Raw genomic sequence first — 19,285 nt, forward strand, 5'->3', positions numbered from 1 at the left:
GCAAATCTGGACGCAGTCCTGCAAGTAGCGCCACACAAAAAATCCCACAAAAAGGGGAGAGCTATAAAATTTGAGAGGCGAGGAGGCTTTCAGAAGTGCCAGTTTCCCAGTGCAATGGCTGGAAGGGTGGCCTGGCCTGGCGGCAGTTCAATCATTTTGTAACGAAGGACAAATACTTTCAACATCCTGAGAAAGAGGGCGGGGGGGGGGGAGGGGGGCACGGCTCCCTTGCCTTCCCTCCTCCTGCTATTCTTTCTCCTCCCTCCCCCCACCCCCTGGATTTTCAATAGCCCTTTAGTGTTTCCATCAAAGGCTTTGGCCATTCATCCTCCCTTCTGGTGCCTGCCTTCCACCTGTCTATCCATCACAGCCCCAACCCAGGTCCTGGTTTCCCCCCCCGCCTTTCCTATTTTTCAGGCGGTGGGATTTGTTTATAAGCTTCTGCATTACCTACGCTGGAGGGGAGGAGGCTGCTGGGAGGAAAGTGAGAAAGCAGGATTAAGGAGTAATAATTCAGCTCCCTCGCATTTCCATCTGAACAGTCATAAAATGTGCAAATCCTGTTCCCGGGAATTTCGTGTCAGAGGCCTTCCCTGCCACTGCCCTTCCCGTGCCCCCTCTCTCTCCCCCTCTCATGCAAAAACAAGCATCGGGGAAGATGTTTGTAACTCCAGGGACGCCAAAGCCCCCCATGCGCCCCGGCAGGGAGAAGGCTCGTGGCACCACGTGTGCCAGGCTGACGCTTCGGATGCGGCCGTAAACTACAGATGAGGGGGTGGGAGGCTGCGGGGAGTGAATCCAGCAGGACGACAGGAGTAAGCAGGGAAAGGCTGTTTGATACGACAGCTCAACACCCCCAGCTGTAACTAATTAGCCTGGGTAAAAAATAAAAATAAGGTAACTTTCCAGGCTTGTTCACTCTCTAAGAAAATGATACAGAAATTATATGTGATTCAGACCCCATCAGCTTGAAGAGTTTCTCCTGTCTTCTTTGAAGCTCATCTACCACCACAAGGCACCAAAACAGACACTTTCTAGATCTCAGAGATCCACCAACAATCCATCTTTGACCAAACTGCAAGACAGAAGAAGGACCACTGCCGTACACAGGTGCACGAAGCTTTGTCATTGATTCAAGCAGAGGTCAACACAGCTGGATGTGGCCTCTGCGCACCCTTCTACCTGAGCAAACACAATCAGCACAGCAAGCAGTGCTAAAAAACAGTGTCCCTTCACCTGTCCCCAACCCTAGCGAGCCCACAAACCTCTTCTTGGTGGAACTTCACGTCACGTCTGCTGAACCTGGCAACAGCTGGCAGCTTTCTTCCACTTATGGACACATCTTGGAGATAACTGAGGATCACCCAACAGGGACCGCATGTCAAAATAAGTTCCTTTGATTGATAGTTATTTATTATTTTTAAATAAAATGAGAACAGATTGAATGGGTTGCCCATCAGCAGCTTGGTTCTTTGTTTGGCAACTTCTTGGACAGTTTGACCATACATATGACAACACAAAATAAATTTCACTTGCTTGCAGTAGCAGTTTGCTACAAACTCAGTCCAGCAAGGATTTATAGTTCTAGCAGCAGCGGGATATATGAAATGAGAAGCCCTTTCATCCTTAAACTGCTCTGCCGTCTGGTCGAGATGATGGAAGTCATTGTTTCTAAGGCCAGAGGAGAGCAGGAGTTACTCAGCCAGTTCGGCTGTGCTCGGAGGAGGCGTGCAAATTGGGTCCAAAGGCGAGAGGAGGCCCAGCGAAACAGCAGCCCTTGGTTTTGCAGAACAGCCAAAAAGAAATCCTTAACGATGTCAGCCTTGCTTTGCAGGCTGGAGGAGAGCAGTATTTCCATCGACTAAATGATCTCCGCTCCTCGGCTTCCCCGAGGGTGCTGCGAGAGGACGGGCTGCCATCGCTCACCAGCGTCACCCTCAGATGTTTGCGTCCGTCCCCTGAGCGTGTCTTTGGCACAGCAGGTGGTATCCGTAATCCCACCCAGGGCCAGCCCGAAGCGAAGATTAGCAGAAGAATTTGTTTTCATTAAAATCCAACCTACCATTACCATCCTATCTGATGGCGCGGGTTTAAAATGCGCATGTCCAGCTACTCTAGCAGCTCTGTTTCTGCAGGGAAAGGGCAGTTCAGCAACCTCCCACTTCACTTTCTAATGGCTTGCTTGCTTTTAATCGACAAGGAACCAAGACAGACACAGCCAGGACTGTTAAATGCACCTCCTCCTGGAGAATTTGCCAGCAAGGTCAATGGAATTGGGATTTCGCCTTTATTATGTTTCTTTTGACTGTGGAACTGGTCCGATTTTCCTCCCAGAGAAATTTTTTTTATGGGTCCGTGGAAAAAAAAGCCCACCACAAACCAAAACAAAACAGAAAGAGACATACAAATAAACACTAATACGTGCAGGAAAAATACAAACCTTAGCACCATGCACTCCCCTCATTATCAGACAAAGGTTGGGAAGGGTTCACAAGTGTAAAACGCTCATGTGAATTATGAGATTACTGCTCAGTTTTCTTTCAAGTCGTGGGCTGGAAACAGATGGTGGCTGTAGCATTTATGACGGCACAACATGTTACTGCAAGCCTAGCCATCTCTCTCTCCTCAAAAATGCAGCTGCAAGGAAAGTTGTGGAAAATCACATTAATAGTCTCTTCCACCACACAGTTTTCCAGCCCTTCATCCCTGGCCAGCACACGGACAGAGCCATCTTGTATCCCAGTAAGAATACTCTTCTAATCCCTGTCCTGAATAGTTACCACTGACTGGCTTATTTAACGGCTAGTTAAAATGTGGCGTTTGTTAGCCTCGTAAAAAAGCCTCCAGAAAGCAGGTCCTTAAGGTCAGAGCAGATGCCATGTAACCCCAAGCGCTCCATAAGGGAAAGACTCAGAAAGAAGCCATCAGACTGTCCTTCAGCTGTTTATTATTGAAACATTCAGCTCAGGCCAAGCAGGTTGATTTACAGAGAAGCAGAAAGACAGATACAACATTTGCAAAAGCATCTTTGTGATTTAGGAGCCCAAATCTCACTTCCAAGCACAAGCAGAAACTTTCACAAGGGCAAGCACCTCTTGATTTTCAGTAAGACAGCCCTCCAGTGACAAGTTCAGCAGTATCTAGGTGCCTGAAGCTACAAAGAACAACTAACCCGATAGTTAAAAAGCCTGCTGGTATTGAAGAAAAAAATGCCCAAGCTTCACCGCCCGTGTGCTTCAGTCCTGCCTAAAATATGTTCATACATAGAGCAAAGCTATCCTTCCAGTCGGAGTGAAATACAAGGGCTGGCGAGGGACGTGTCCCCATGGTGGAGGACAGCAGGGTGACCTGCATGTCTGCAAAACCCTGCATGTGACACTGGTGCAGCCAACACCGGCTGGTCCTACCCTGGGGACAGCATGTCCGGACACAGCCCCTCCACTCTCTGGTCACCATCGAGGGGCCCGCTTACACCAGGGAACTCTTGAAACACTACAAAGCCCTTAATTGTCATCTGTAGGATCTCTGGAGGCTTTAGGAATATGAAATACTCCTGTTTCACAGCACTTCTGAGAGCACCAACTCACCCACAGTAAATCCAGTAGCTTGGGATTCAGGCCTTGGTACAAGCCCAGGATTTTAGGATTACTTCTTAAGTTGAGTTAATTAAGAGTGAGTCTGCCAAATATGAATTTTCCAGACAAGTGTCACTGGTAAATATGAGCATCCTGAGTATCTGAGCATTCTGCTCTGCTCACTTGGCTGGCCTCGCTGCCCGCTTGAGAACATCAGCACCAACGTTACCGCGTCCATCCTTAGTCATTCAAACGTTCTCCTGCCGTCCTGCCTGCAGCCAGGCACAGGCAATGCGGGGCTTCTGCCTCCCAGGGTGCAGAACAGGGCAGCTGAAAACCAGATAGACCTTTACCATTCCCTTTATCACTTTCTGCAGCTGGACCAGGAAGTTGCTACAGAAACTCGCCGGCGTGCACACCTGAAACTTTAAAAAGCCTCTTCCCAGAAACAGAAACTTTCCAGCTGATATGACTGTGCCCATCAACTGCGCAACCACCATAACTGAAAGAACCCTGAGACCTTTCCTCCAATATACAGAAGGTGCCATTTTTTTTCCATTTGGAAACCTCATCCTGCAGAATTCATTAGTATCCTATGCAACAATGTACTTCCTGTAAGTAATGAGCTATAAAGTGTATTAGAAGTTTCCACTTCTGGTTTTATCTTTTCCTGATCTAGCCTGAAAATTCTTTTGAAGTTGCTCAAAGTGTTCTTCACGTATGCTTGTTTTAGGAAATACCAGATCACTATTGGCAAACCTCTCCTTAATTAAGTGAGATAAAGGAATCAAGATTATATGATCTGCTTGATTTCCCACCTTTTTAAGGTACTATTTTGAGATTTTTTTTTTTCACTTGCCTTAGAAAAGAAACCTGCTAAAGAAAATAAGGAAGGAAGAGCCCTCAGAGGCCCAGAGAGGGCAGGCATTGCCATGGGCTTTCCAGCCGAGCTGAGCTTGGTGACAGAAAGCCACTGAATAGTTAAAGATTTCCCTCAGTACTATGGAAGAGTTTACTGCAAGGCTGCAGATGGCTTCTGAAACTACCATCACTCCAGGCAACGCATAAAAGGAAGAGACTAAGCTTGCGCTCTGTTAGCACAGTAGGTTCTTCAGGGCTTCAGCTGAGCCAGCCAACTCAGATCACGCCTAACTTCAAGCACGAGTAACTTCAAAGAAACATCTCACATGCCTCAAGTTCAACTTTCCACTGACTCTCCTGCTGAATCACAACTTAGGGGAATGCAGGGAGCTAACAGGAAACATCCGTGCTCGCTAACCCCGGCTGCAAGGTCCCCAAACCCCCATCAGATCTGCAGACACAGCCTAACCATCTTGGACCGGCCCGCAGGCTCTTCCCAACAAATGGATACAAGGTGCCAGGCAAGCTCTTCTGAAGTGCACGTAAGAGAATGAGACATCCCCGAACAAGTAGTGACAATCTGATTTAAAAGCAGGATTTGTGGCAATCAGTAAAGTATGCGAGCTGAGCATTAACCTGCAGGACTCATACATGGCCTGTTAAAGAAACCACTCTATCTATCTGTGATAAACTGGTCCTGTCACTTTTGCTGTGGAAACCCATTGCAGCCAAGGGAGAATTCAGATCCTGGTGACATCTTTGAGTAGCTTCCTGGCTCCAAGGAGACCTCTGAGCAGCTTATTTGACTGTGGGTGAGTTTGCACCAAGAAGGGTCTTCACTCCCAAGTGTATGAGCACAGAGCCCAGTCTGCACGGGAATCTTGCTGCCAAGTAGACACCAGGTTTCCTCAACCACATCTTGCACCACGAGACCCGCCCCTGCACGAAGGACAGATAGGCATTGGGGAGCCATCAGCCCTGAACGCAAGGGGAAAGGGAGAAACTGCAGTGCTCGGTGGCAGCCAGGGAGGATGTGTCTTCAGGCAGGACTGTTGGAGCACAAGGAGGCATCTCCTGGTTCCCCTGAAGTGCTGCACCCTGAAGGTGAAGCACGGCTGGAGTAAGGAGGACTCCCCAGCTGAAATGTCGGGCTGTCCCAGCAGTGAATGGGGCAGGCAACAGGCGCTTGGAAAGTCACTGCTAGGAAACACCCGCACTGAACAGCAGACACCTAACCTGGGGCTTGAGCAAGGCTACCTTGGAAAGGACGGCGACGCTCACGGCAAGAGCCTGGAGTCAAAATTAGCCTCTCTGTAGGACACAGAGAGAGGGGGTTTGAAGCCAACTGTGGTTTATTGAAAGTCTTGTACAAATGAGTTTAAATTGGATGCTCAAACCCCTTAGACTGCTGGAAAAAATCCCAGCCAGGGGATGTCCAGCAATTCTGGAGGGCTCTTGATACTTCACTGAGGTCTACAAGTTGAGTTCATCCCCAAAGGGAGCTGAGGCCGCTCAGCACTTCACCCACAGGCCCTCTCTCAACAGTCTTCTTTCTTGTGGTCAAGCTGGGGATATCTTGAATTTATGTCTTGCTTCTCCCCTTGTGAGCAAACAAAACAATTTCTATGAGTAATTCTACCCGCTAATTGCCAAGGAAAAGTCTGGTAACAAATGCTTTACATTTTTGACAGGTCAGAGGCTTCCCTAAACAAAGTTGCTGGTTTATGTTTTCGAACAGCACATGTTCATGTCCGGGGACCTCGGCAAATTCCAGCGTGGATGAGTCTCTGTGGGAAATTGCTTTTCCAGGTTTTCTTGTTTTAACTGCTCCAGGAAATTAGTCTATTTTTACAAAACCACTAAACAGCAAAATATGAACCCATTATCTACTTCGTGGCAAGACTTTCGGGTCAATTCTCAGGTAACTGTCATCTCCAGCGAAGTCACTGGAGTTGTACCTATTTATGCGAGCCAGTGACCTGGCCAATTATGTAATTGGTTGATGAGTTACTAGAACAAAGAGCTCCCATTGGCATGAGGAGTGTCCCATTTTCATACGACTCAAAGTTCATCCAAGCCCTGATGTATCGATAAGTGACGTATTCAAGTATTATGGTCTATAAAGATGATCATTAACTGCTGAAAGATTTAAGCACGAGCATTTTCCATGAACACCTACTTTCTTACTGAATGATCATTAGGTGTAGTGTATTTCCTGGATTCTTTTTTCACCTGCCAAATTAACCGGGGTGGGATTTTCAGAAGTGTTTAAAATGCTTTTCTTCTACTTCTTTGTGATTGCTTTCAAGAATCAAGACGTTTTCAAAATCCCTGGGGGATTTCAAGCGCTATGGGCCCACTGCATCTCTGGGTGCTCCTGGTTTTTGCATATCTGATCTTAACAGCTACTCTCAATTTCAAAGATGGACAGTAAAACCAGTTGCCTTCATTATGCAAGATCAAAGATAGCACGTAGAGGCCAAAATACCAGGTCTGATCTTGGGAAGATGAGCGTGCAACACTTGTTACAGGCTTGGCTCTGTATTTCCCTGCTTGAGGGACTACTCCAGCCTTCATCATGTGCATTTCTTTTCTGCTGAAGTACCCAAATCAGCCTTTCTTTGTGTATTTTTATCTAAGATCCTGGAAGACATTTAGCATACACAAATATCAGACCAAACAGAAATTTTTAGATGTTAGAAACTCGAACCAAGTCAGATTTGATGGCCCGCTAATGAGTCGAATGTAATAATGACTGAATTCCCCTGTAGGGGAAGAAGAACACTGGAAGAATACGACACTGAAACCTTCAGTGACAGAAATTCTACCACCAGGCTGTTGCCAGAATTTAATCTATTGATTAGGAACAAGGTTAGGAGTAAGCACTTCCTTAGTTTCAGGTTGGGAACTATCATTCTTGACTTTACACCTAACTGAAAAGCTCACCAAACGTCACGCAAGAGACCAGCACACAGAAAACAAACTTAGAGACAGTATCTAAGGAAAACAGTACCTAACCTATGACTTGGTCTTTGATTTACAACTGTGATTGCAGGCCCCACCTCGCAGTCATATGCCGTGATAATAGGGAGCAGCTCAACGAGAACCAGCCATAACTTTTTACGTGTTGTAGTGAGCGACTTCAGCACATAATTTAGTCTGATGCAGCAAATAATTCGAATGACTAAAGGGACAGGTAACATTCCACAACTGAAAAATGAACAACCAACCTTTTGGTCTTGTTCATTTTGTTTTCTAACTCCTTTTTTTTTTCCTAAACTAAAAACTGCCATTTTTCACGTGAAATTCACGCTCATTATTTTTTCTCATCTCAAATTTGTCTGTTATGGATATGACTGTGAGTTCTCAAATTATATTCTCTGAGGTACATAAAAAGATAATTTTAAATGGGATCACTGGCATCAGTAATTGCAGTCCCGAATCCACCCACACCAGGAAAAGTACTTTCCCGAAAAAGAACAAATATGTATTTCAAAATGGCAACCTTCATAGGAGCAGAAGAGAGTGCAATTCTCCCAGCTGGTTTTCTAGTTGTATATTCTGGTCTTGTTACTTCATCTTTGGAGTTGCTTAAAACATAGTTCAACTCTCTAGGAGCACGAAGACCCCAATCCCACAACTGGAATCCCCGGGTCGGGAAGGCACACCCTACTCAAAAACAGGAATACAGCATCGACTCTGCTCCATTTGCCCGAGGTCAATGGGATGTTTGTCTGAAGTTACAAGCACGCTCAGGCACTGGTTTGAGGAAGGGCAAACACAGGCACCGCTTAAAGTGCTTTTCCACATTAGGGCCTGGGAAAAAAATTCAGGATTGGGCCCACGATAAAAACAGTTCCCTTAGGAAATGTTACCCACACCATAAAAGGAGTGAGAGACGCTGAACTGAAGGGAAGTACAATGAAAATTGTCCACTGAATTTTTGTAAATTCCCATAAAATCTGAGTCTTGACTTGTTCTATGTGCATAACTGTCACTGCAAGTCACGAAAGGTTGACTCCTCAGAGATGCGGGAAATGACTAGCTCATGATAGCATAAAAGGCTGCACAACTGCATGGCCAGAAAGCTGGATTTTCATCAGTCACTACATTCTCTGACGATACGGCAGTGGTTTTGATCAAGTATCCAATGCACAATAATTAGGCAAAATGACTTACCCTCAATCTTTTCAGTATTTAGCTCTAAGGGTGCAAGGATTCATTCTTGGAAAGGGAAGATGGTCGTGGGATTTAGGGCACTGGATGAGCACTCAGATCTGAGTCCTATCCCTGGTCCTGCCATAGCCTTGCTGTGTGACCTTGCACAGTCATTTCTCCATGCCTCGGGCTCGCCTAAAATGGGATAACAATAGTTCTTTATTTCAGAGGAGATACGAGTACAAACCAGTCCAAGGCTGTGCCGCAGAGATGCTACAGCGAAGAGCGGCACAGAAAAGCTCAGACATGGAATAATACCTTGCTACTACAATGTGGGAAAACACACAGTAATTAAATGAAATAATAAATACAAGACATAGGCTGATTTTTGAGGAACGCAACATTGATAGGCTTTTCTCTGTTACCTGAAATCAAGGCAAACTGAAGTGGGATTCTTATGGCTTTAAACTATTTTTACCTGACTCGGACATCTGCTAGCACTAGAAGCTGCGTATGAGAAACACCAAGAAAGTGACTTCATTGAAAACCTCCACATTGTTTCTGTTTTAAAGCAACCAGAGTTTCCAGCCCAAGACAGGGTCAGATAAATATATTCAGGGTAAGATTTTCAAAGCTCTGGAAGGGGCCTACAAACATGATTTCCTTCACATTACAGTAAAATATGAGCATGCAAATCCGAGGTAGCTTTGAAACTTCATCTTTGCTTTTGGGTACACTTTCAAATTAAATTATAAACGGGGCCACTGATCTTAATTGAACTGTCAGATGTCTGGAACAGCTTCAATACTGCCAGTCCAGAGTCACACTGTTGCTGGAATTGGACAGAGCTTTAGCAGGGAGCCTTCAGTAATGAGTATTTTTCCAAACGCAAAGATGAATCTTTTCTCTCCACAAACCCGTGTCTCTATAACAACATTTGTCTTTCGTGTGGGGGTCAGTTACGGGCCCGCAGGCCTGGGAGACGGGATCTCGGGGCACATGCCTAGATAAAGCAATTGATTTGGAGATAAACAGATCAAAGGCTGTTCTGTCAGGCAGGAGGAGAGAGGAGAGAGATGTGATGAGACAGATCCTAGGAAGGGAAAATCATTTTTGAGAGACAGAAAGAGAGGGACAGGAAAGTCAGGCAGAGAATAGCTGGCAAGCAGACCACAGACAGGCAAGATGGACCCGAGGACAGCCGAGAGAACCTCACAGCCGGAATGCTGAAGCCCGTCAGAGGGAGGAGACCGTGAGATGCTGTTCCAAGCAGAGTAAAAAGCCTAAGCTCAAAGACACAGAAGTGCTGCAGCTGCCTAGGAACCTCCAGGGCCGGAGAGCAGCAACTGCCTGTAGTCACCGTGCACTGTCTAATAAAGCAGACGCCAAGCAGGACGGAGGACAGGAGAAAAGGAAAGCAAACTGGTATGTAATCCTTGGTTTCATTCAACAAAAGCAACTGCAGGGCAGCTCTGGAAAGGTGAAGCACAGAATTAAATGTAATGAATTGACCAGAGAACCAGCGATCATGCACCATACTGCAACACTGAGATTCTCCTTGGACAGTCCACCACACATAGATTTTCTGACCAGAAAAGACCTCAAAAAGGATGAAATCAGACCAACAACTTCTGAATCTCTGGACAGAGGAAGTGACTGCAAAATGTAAAACAGAAAAACCTTTTACCCCCAAATCTCTGCCTGGTATGTGCACGGACAAAAACGACAAGGTGTTAAAGGATTGCACGGAAATGTGACTCACAACCACCATCTTCAACTCCTTCATGAAGTCCCCTACTCGCCCCCCGCCCCACAAATAACAGAGCTGTCAATCAGATCTCCTGGGGCTCCAATTGCTCACACCCTTCCCTCTAACACTCCAAATGCTGCACTTCAAAAGTCCAGATGGAGTCCACCTCCAGCAGACAGCGGAAGAAGATATGACACGGCATTCACAAATGCACAGAGAACTGTTTAATTTACAGCCACAATGGTGAAACAAACCATTTCAGAGCTTGGACATTCAAAGTTAAGTCTGACACCCATTCTTATATTCACTTATTGTGCTTAAGTATTAGAGAACACAGGATTACATTAACAGTACACGACAATCCGAGATCCCTGCAGGACCGAGTTGTGAAAGGGATGAGCAAGAATGAGGGACCAGCCCCTCAAGTGGTGTAAGCTGGTACAGCTCCATTGCAGGCAACGGAGTGGTGGTGATTTACACCAGCTGAGGATATGGCCCTTGAAATGTCCAACTTAACTTTGAATTGATGTCTCCTGCGTCACAATCTTTAATGGTACTGTTCCTTCTGGTTGTATCTGCCACCTCAGAGGAGGACTACTACCAGGGCCTGTGATGTTCCAAGGCTGGTGGGCAGTATCTCAGCTGGACTACAGCAAGTGATGCTCATGTCATGACACTCCTCCTCATATTGTAAAAAACCACGGACTGGATCCTCATCTGATGTAAATTAGCTTAGGGGCAGCTGAAGTCTAAAACGTTTGCCAATTTATACTAGCTGAGAATATAGCCCTGAGATTTTTGTGTTTTCTGCTGCATGCCGTATGAACACTGTGCTTGCGAACAAAGACGCGTGTGCGCTTCATTCCTGGTAACAAAATTAACTCGAGACGACAAGTCTCAAAGAAACAACAACTGGAAAGGACTCCATTCAGTCTTCCTTCTCTCCTGGTTTTCCAAATTTGCGTAACACATTTATTTGCTGGCACCAATAAAATGCATGCCGCTCGGTTTGCCTTTTTTCCACGACTTTAATATAGGGCCAGACTCACTGGTGATGTAAATCAGCAGACCTCCATTATACTCAGCGGAGTTACTCCAGGGAACTTGGCCCGCAGATGTGAATGCGACCTTCTTATGCCAGTGCAACCACAGGACTCCAAAAAAGCTGTTTTTGCAAATTATTCCACTTAAGTGACTTTGACATCCTTTCATACCTGCACAGTGTCTGAGTGGGTCACATAATGTTTTTTCATCTACATGATTTTAATGGATATATGGTTTTTTTTTTCATTAGATATCTTTTAGACAAAAAAGGAACGGAGCAACATTATTGGCATCCCACTGAAACATAAATATATAAATTACATTTTATACACTTTTTTTAAACGCAGACACATACATTCATGTGCATAACATCGTGAACAGTACACTTAGTGGAAAACAAGCACAGACAATCTTAGTTAAATGTATTTCCAGTTTTGGTGCTCAACAAATACACTGGGAAGATGATCACAAAATAGAACGGTGACTAACTCTATCTCTGCATTAGCATCTGAAGCCAATAATGCCTGTTAGCCAACACTGCTTTGTTTGGTTGAAATTGGACATAGCTACAGGAACAGGAGGGGAATGTTTGAACCGTATTCAAAGAACTGGAAAGGTCAGAAATCTCTCTCTCTTCTGTTGTTTTAAAGGTTCTGCAGTTCATTCACATTTGAAGATATTTTTTTATTTGAGCGGAAACACTGTCTTCGAGACAAACTTTTTTGTTGTTCCAAACTAAGAAAACTCTTTCATCTCTTTGTAGATGTTTCACAAACAGAAGAATCCAGTAGTTCAATTTACATCTCCAATGTGATAATCCAACTAAAACAAAGGGTACGTAACGCAAACTACTGGGGTGGGGCAGTGACTTTGGCCAAGCGCGTGGCCGTGTCACACCTGGCACAGCCCTGCGTTTCCAAGGCAGTGCAGAAGGATTCGGCCGCGTGGCTCCCACTGTAATCCGTGGGGCACTGAACATTTAATCCTTTGGCACTGTGAAAGCCCAGGAGCCGGTGCCAGAGTATTTTCTCTGCCCTGCTATAATTAAAATAGATTTTGATGTTATTTGGGCTATTCTACTACAAAAATATGACCACAAAATGCTTTTTTTTTCTTTTTTCTTTTTTTTTTTTTGGTTCAAGAAAACATAGCAGGCTTTCTCAGGTATATAAAACTGTTAATTTTTAGATAAAAATACAAACTTCACCTTTACAAAAACACATATTTCTGTTGAATACACATAAAGCATAACATTTTACCAAAAATAAAGAATTTTAGGTTTTGTTCAAATATTTGCAGCAAGGTAGTTCCCATGCCACCATGACATTGTACAATGCAGATACAAGAATTTGTACATTTCACACAGCTCCAACATGTGAAATAAAAGTATCCGTATACCGATAAGAATGACAATTGCTAACACAATATCACTAGTAGGCAACTGGCATAAGTCTTAAAGGAAAAAAAGAAGATTTTTGCATGGATATCCTATGATTTGTTTACGCACATCTCTCTTTTTTTCTCTTTTTTTCGTTTTATGTAATGCTTTAAATTACGGGGGAGGTTGGGGAACATAAACCAAGAAACGTCTAGAAAATTATGCATAGGTATACCATTTTTATTTTAATACATCTCATTAGTTTGCATCCCACTAGGAGAAATACCATAATGTTTTGTGTTCTGCTTATTGTTGTTATACCAGTCTTTTATATGTGTTATTGGCAAATGTAGTCCAAGAGATAATAAAAAGCTAGGCAAAGAGTAAAAAGAAAACTTAATAATCACTTTATGGTGTAAAAAAAAAAATCCACTTAAGGCTCCCCAGAAGGTTTTTTTGTATAGACTTTTAAAACACCACCAAGCAAGGATGTATTGTTCTATAGTATTTGCGTGGCATTTGATCATTTCGTACATTCCTGCTTTTTTGTGCCTGAAGTCCATCAGTGTCCATCCATCTTCATCAAGAACGCAGGCACATTTCTTGACATAAAGCACCGTTGACTGCTCTGACAGAAATCCACTATTCACTTAGATTTTTGTCATGTTTTTGAGTACTTTTGGTATCCTCCATTCATTCAACTGTCTGTTTTTCTTTTCTGTTTTTCTTTCTTTCATTTTTTTTCTTTTTTGGACAGGGAAGCTTCCTATTGTTTCACAGAGTGCTACAATACTTGCTTTGATGTCACATTAAACAAATGTACATTGTCTCTTTGTTCTCATTAAGTGTTCTTTTGAGCCAGTTTTTTCACACAGGAGAACAAATAAAGTATACAGTCAGTAAGCACCATACATAGTAGGTTCAGGAATGTAACAAACCATGTACATCCATGTCCCAGAGAGAAGTTTTTTTTCTAGCTTATTTTCACCTTACATCTGCAGGAGAGAAAAAAGATACAATAACTCTATGATTAGAATCAAAGGTCCTATCCTCTAAGTAGATGACTTAAAAAAAACTGTTCTGCATGAAGAGTCACTAACCTGGGACAAGAAGTTCTAAATGCTGTTTTGATTGAGTTTACATGCTCACTTTTAAAGTTGAATTTTAGAAAATCTTTGCTTCTATCATACTACTCCCAATAAATACCTGTTAATCTGAAACAGGATATCAAGTTTAGCATTCTTCAGACACGATACATCAGTATAAATGAAAACTGCCACTGGGAGTTTATGTGCAAAAATAGGTGCTTGAAATTAAATTCACCACCATCCAGGCGTCAGGCACATACACTGCAAAATCCAAATCATTCCCGCTCCAAATACTAGAACCAATGGCAAATGCTGCAGTTTACATAATTTCAAGTCATTAAGAAATGGAAATTCCATATTCAATTTGCAATGTGTATTGCCATCATCATACATTGCTAATATGTTGGCCAAAGGTTTTCAGTCATTTTTGCAGTGAGAGGGTGTTAAGTTTTTCACTACACTGAGAACCTCATGAATTTTGATGACTGACTGTCATCATCCTACTGAGACTGAACAGACCCAAAAAAAAGACCTTAATTTTCTGGTGTAAGTAACACCGGGCCCTGCAACACGAAAACATGGTATTTCTAAGCATCTTCCTCATCAGGCAGGTGGACCATCAGATCATCTCAGGTGCACGTACAATCAATCCCAGTTCGTGCCAAAACATGGGTTTGATGGTCACGCATACCGTACTATTTGCTGTATGTACACTCGATGTCTTATAGCCAATGACTGGCAACACAAGAATTTGTAACCTGGCAATTCATTCATGCATTATTATGCGATGTTTTGACCTCAGAAATCAATAATAATGAAACAAAAGCAGAGGCAATGGAACTTGAGATTTCAGAAGCTGAAGTATTAGCACCCTCCAAAAAAAAGAAATAAAAAAGGCAAGAAAAGGAAGTAGCTCGAGAATGTAAGATGCTGATGGTGATGTGGAGCTTAAAGGAAAAATACCAGCAGGTAGAATTATCAAAGCCAATCAAATCTAATCTCTTTGCAGCCTTGAGGTAGCAAGTGTCAAGATTTTGAACAGTGATTAAGTTGAAGTGATGATATTTGATTAAGTTTTCCAGTACTTGTGCTATTAGGGTGTTCAGCATATAGGTCCTACCTGAATATCAAATAGTTCCAGTAGGTTTTATGTTGGTTTTAACTTTTTTCGTTTCCGTTTTTTACCTGATTCCCTAGGCCTTCCTGTTAACATAAGGGCAGGGCTGGTAAAAAGCCCTAAAGTAATGCATTTTGTTGAACACTGAAGCAATAAATACTCAAACCGTTCACATTTCAAAGAAATCTCATTATCCTTTGCATTAAAGTAATAACTTTATAACATCTGATTTGACATTCTGTTTACAAAGTAATCATACAAAAGTAAAGAAATAATAAACAAAGGTGGCATTGCATACGTCGTTTCCAAGATCCATCTATAATTACTGTTACCATGCAGTATTCAACATTTGCTTTCAGCTCTGTAGTTAAGCTATTTTCAGCTCACCATCCACTTGCTGGTGCAAGTTTTGTTCCTATCAGTAATTAAATCACAGAAATCTATATTCTTTCATGACAATTCCACCCCGTTTTTCACACACACCAGAAAGAAAAGCTTTCATCTTAAAATCTTAACTGCTTAGTCTTTGGCAATTAAAGACATTTTGGTAAACTGAAAATGGATCTAATGAAATTTTTTTTCCAAATAGAAGACAGAAAAAATATCAAACCATACACACATAAAAATAACCACTTTAAATGTGGTTTTGTCTACTCATAATTCAACCTAGTTTTGGCTAAAACACTCAGCTCACATTATAAATTGATGTCCAATAAAATCACAGCAGAGGCCTAACTTTGCTTTTATACAAATTCTAATTCTTCTCTTCTGTACATAGCAACTCAATTCACTTAGACCAGATTTATGTCTCCATGCTGGAGGGAGACAGTACATACAGAAAACCCTGCTTTACCCAGCCACCTACGAAACCCATCACCTTTGGGCAGCTTTCCTAACTGTATTTACCTGCTCTTCACTGACTCTAATTCTGGGGCTGGGTCTGCCGTACCACCAAATTCCCGGCAAAGGTGAAAGCAAACTTTTGAGGCTGCCTTCAACCGAAGTCAGGAGAGAGGGCGGTGTCCTTTCTGCGGGAGTGGGTTTCCCAAATACGTGTCAAGTTCTGCATTGACTGCACCCCAGCAAGAGGATCTGAGATAACCATCTTAGGGGGGTTATGAAAGTCAGATTGAAAGAAAGTAAATATTTTTCCCCATAAATCTTTCCCCACGGTAACTTAAATGTTGTCTTGATAAGGCAAACTTAGGTTTAGCGTGACAACTGACAATAAATTCTTGACTGTATATAAGTAAGAAAACAACAGGAATGGGCAATGTTGTTTCAAAACTCCTTACTCCTGAATATTCAATTTATTCCTAAGTGCTTTACATTCATTTCATTAATATTTTCCCCAAGGTCAAGTAAATCTCAGCCTTAGCCCTGTCTCCACAAAGTCTAAAGAGATTAGGCAACGGAGTTCACCAATAAGATGAAAACCTTTAACTTAGTTAAGCAAGACCTGAATACTATCGGGCATTGATGTTTATTTAAAAGCTAACCTAATAAGAATTGACACACTTTAAACTTCAACTCCAAACTCTTTATCCAGCACAACCTGTCCCTCATTTTTTATCTTCAATGCACAAAGAAGTAGTTGGGAGCCTCTCTACTTCCAACTTGTTTTACATTCTTTCTAATATAAAAATCAGGTCCATATGAAATAGGCATTAATGCAAAAATAAAAGGAAAACATACCAGTTTCTTCTTCTCTATAATCTGAATTAGTATTTGATGATGTACAGGTGCATTCCATATGCTCTTCTAATCTCACCAGAACTTCTTTTAATTTTGGCTTTTTTCTAACATATTCCACTTTTGCCACCTATAAAATACGATGAGGTATGTACTGAGACACATTAACATAGTTATAGTTCAGAAGTGAAGACAGATAACTAGGTACCTCTATTTTTTAACGTAGCCAAACCCGTATAAAATGTTAGCATACTAATAATCTTTTATCTTAATTGTGCATCGTGTAACTATTTATTGCAGACTATTTGTTTATTCAAGTTCAGCAGTTTGAAACAATTTTCTTTCCCCTCAAGAGATAAAACAATTTCCCATTCATCTTAGTTTGAAGTTTTAAGCAACTCAGTTTTCACATGTATCACAATAAACTTCATGCAGATTCAAATCAGTGGTGGCTCTTTTAGCATGACCTTCTGTACATGTTGTCCACTGGTCTTAAGCTGAAGGCTAACAATGAAGGCAATAGGTTGGTTTGTAATCCACTTTGTAATTTACAAACTGGTGACTCCGGAGCCCTCTGAACGTAAAGTGCTCAGCCCTACAGAACCAGGACCCGAATATCAGCTCAGAAAGCACCAACCTCAATTGGTGCTTTCTACTCACCTACTCACTTCTTGCCATGACGTGGGACTTGTTTACAAGAGCTCCCATGCACTGCTTTTAGGTCCAAGGGAACAACCACTCACAAACCAGATCCAGCCTTTGGCTTTATTGTGGATAGCTGGCAGGTACACTATTTCTCTCCAGTCCATCCAACTGCACCTGCTCCACTTTGGGCCAAAACACTGGCATCCTTAAAAAAAAAACATCTGGAGGGCAAGGTGAGGTTGGAGGAAGCTGGAGAAGCTCTGGCTACGTGCAGGTCTCACATCTTAAGGAAACCAATGCAGAAGAGAAGGAGGTTGGGGATGGGGGGATGCTGAACAGGAGGACATCCTGACCAAATTGGTGTCGGTGGCCAGGAGAGGAGGAACGATGCAGAGGGCAGGAACACGGCCGTGCTGGGGCGCTAAAACGGGTTGTGGGATGCTGGGCAGACTTGTGCTAAGTGTAACAGGCATGATGGTTATAGCTGTGCAAGGGAACGTGGCCTGATGTGGGCAAAGAGAGCGCTAGACAGTGTGCAAGGGGTCCAACGTTTAGTTTACAACTTTGTTAAACACTGCACAGATAGGTGATAATCATCTGCTTGAAATGGAAATCACCGAAATGAGATCAGGGCTTCTCAGTACTCATGATTTATCTACCATTTGACAAAAGGGGGCTGCAATGTGTCTGTCCCAGCAAACAAGAAGACTACATAGAACAGGTATGCATTATAAATAAGATAGATGAGGAAGCACAAGATTGTCTCTACAAAAGTTACATGTCAAAGCCATAAAGTCTGATCAACCAAAAGCCAAAGTTACTACCAAATACAGCATCCACAATTACACTAGATTCTCCTGGTAATGGTTTACTTGTGCATTTGGTAGGGATTCACTACAAAAACCGTTCCCTGGCCATCCCAAAAACGGAGCAACAGTGTCACAAAATGAAAGTGGTGGCTGGGAAAAAACCATCACATTCCCAGTTCCCAGAAACACTCTTTTGGCTCTGTGGACACAAACTACCAAGAACCTCTGAATGGCAGGAACAGAAGGTAGGGCAAAATCCTGGCCTTTGAAGTCAATGGGAGATCTGCCATTGCTTTCATGGAGCGAGGAGTTCAGATCCACATTCAGATCCACACTGCCTCTTCTGCCAACAGGATCTGGAGACAATTTTCATTTATCGAGCAAACAAAAGTTGCAGAGAGACAGATGCAATATTTAAAGGGTTCACATTAAAAGCTATCATCTTCCAAAACTGTCAGATCGCCATATAAACAGGTAAAGAACCGGCCGTAGCATACAAGAATGCTTTTGCTGAAAGACTAACTGCAGGTCCAAGCAGTAGGTTTCAAAATCTCCTATCAGAATGCAACTCCATCAAGCCTTTGAACGCAAAGATTTGAAAATGTATGGTACAACTGAGTCATCTGGCATCAAAGGATGACTAATCCTTAAAATTTACAAAAACAAACAATAATTAAGACACCTCCATCATCAGAGACAAAGAAAGAGACCCAGCAATCACGAAACAGCTTTCAGACCTGCCATGCTTATTACAGCTGTTAGAATAAACCAGCCTTATTGAAAATTACATGCAACAAAAATAAACTGTAATCAAGCTTTTTAAAGTCTGTCCCTGTTTTGCTTGGTTTTCCAAACTTAAAGATATATGCAGTTCCTGTGGCTATCTGGTATAAAACAACAGTTAAAAAAAAAAACAAAAAGATAATACTTCGAAGAATAGGATAATGAATTTATGCAGCAATGTAAAGCTGGTTTTTACTGTACTGTAGTTAAAATACAATCCAGCATACATTCCACTCCCTTACTTCATGCTACACAATTTAAAGGAATGTCGTTCTGTAAGATGTTGCAAATATTCAAACTGAAGCAGCACAAACCAGACAAATTGCTGTGCTGGTGTCATCTGGTAACACCTGCTGCCACACAGGATCTGTATTAATGCTAATCA

General features: G+C 42.7%; 1 protein-coding gene across 6 annotated transcripts in view; it reads right to left on the minus strand.

The window, feature by feature from the left end:
- Window positions 1–282: 282 nt before the first annotated feature.
- PDGFA (platelet derived growth factor subunit A) overlaps window positions 283–19,285 on the minus strand; it is a 36,083-nt gene continuing 17,080 nt past the window's right edge. Inside the window, exons 5-8 of one of the 6 annotated variants that reach the window (XR_008468133.1) lie at window positions 16,667–16,793; window positions 14,975–15,057; window positions 13,867–13,980; window positions 10,817–13,761 (exon numbers count right to left, since the gene is read on the minus strand). Coding sequence is in view for 4 of the 6 variants with exons in the window: in XM_054212404.1 (XP_054068379.1) it covers window positions 8,656–8,789; window positions 16,667–16,793 (261 nt within the window). In the remaining 2 variants the exon portion in view is untranslated. Of the gene's footprint in view, window positions 6,037–8,615; window positions 8,790–10,816; window positions 13,762–13,866; window positions 13,981–14,974; window positions 15,058–16,666; window positions 16,794–19,285 lie in introns of those variants that run through there. The other 5 variants (XM_054212404.1, XM_054212403.1, XR_008468134.1 and 2 more) reach the window with 5 other exon arrangements.

The sequence above is a fragment of the Rissa tridactyla genome, chromosome 8 (genome assembly GCF_028500815.1).
Source record: "Rissa tridactyla isolate bRisTri1 chromosome 8, bRisTri1.patW.cur.20221130, whole genome shotgun sequence".
NCBI lineage: Eukaryota > Metazoa > Chordata > Aves > Charadriiformes > Laridae > Rissa > Rissa tridactyla.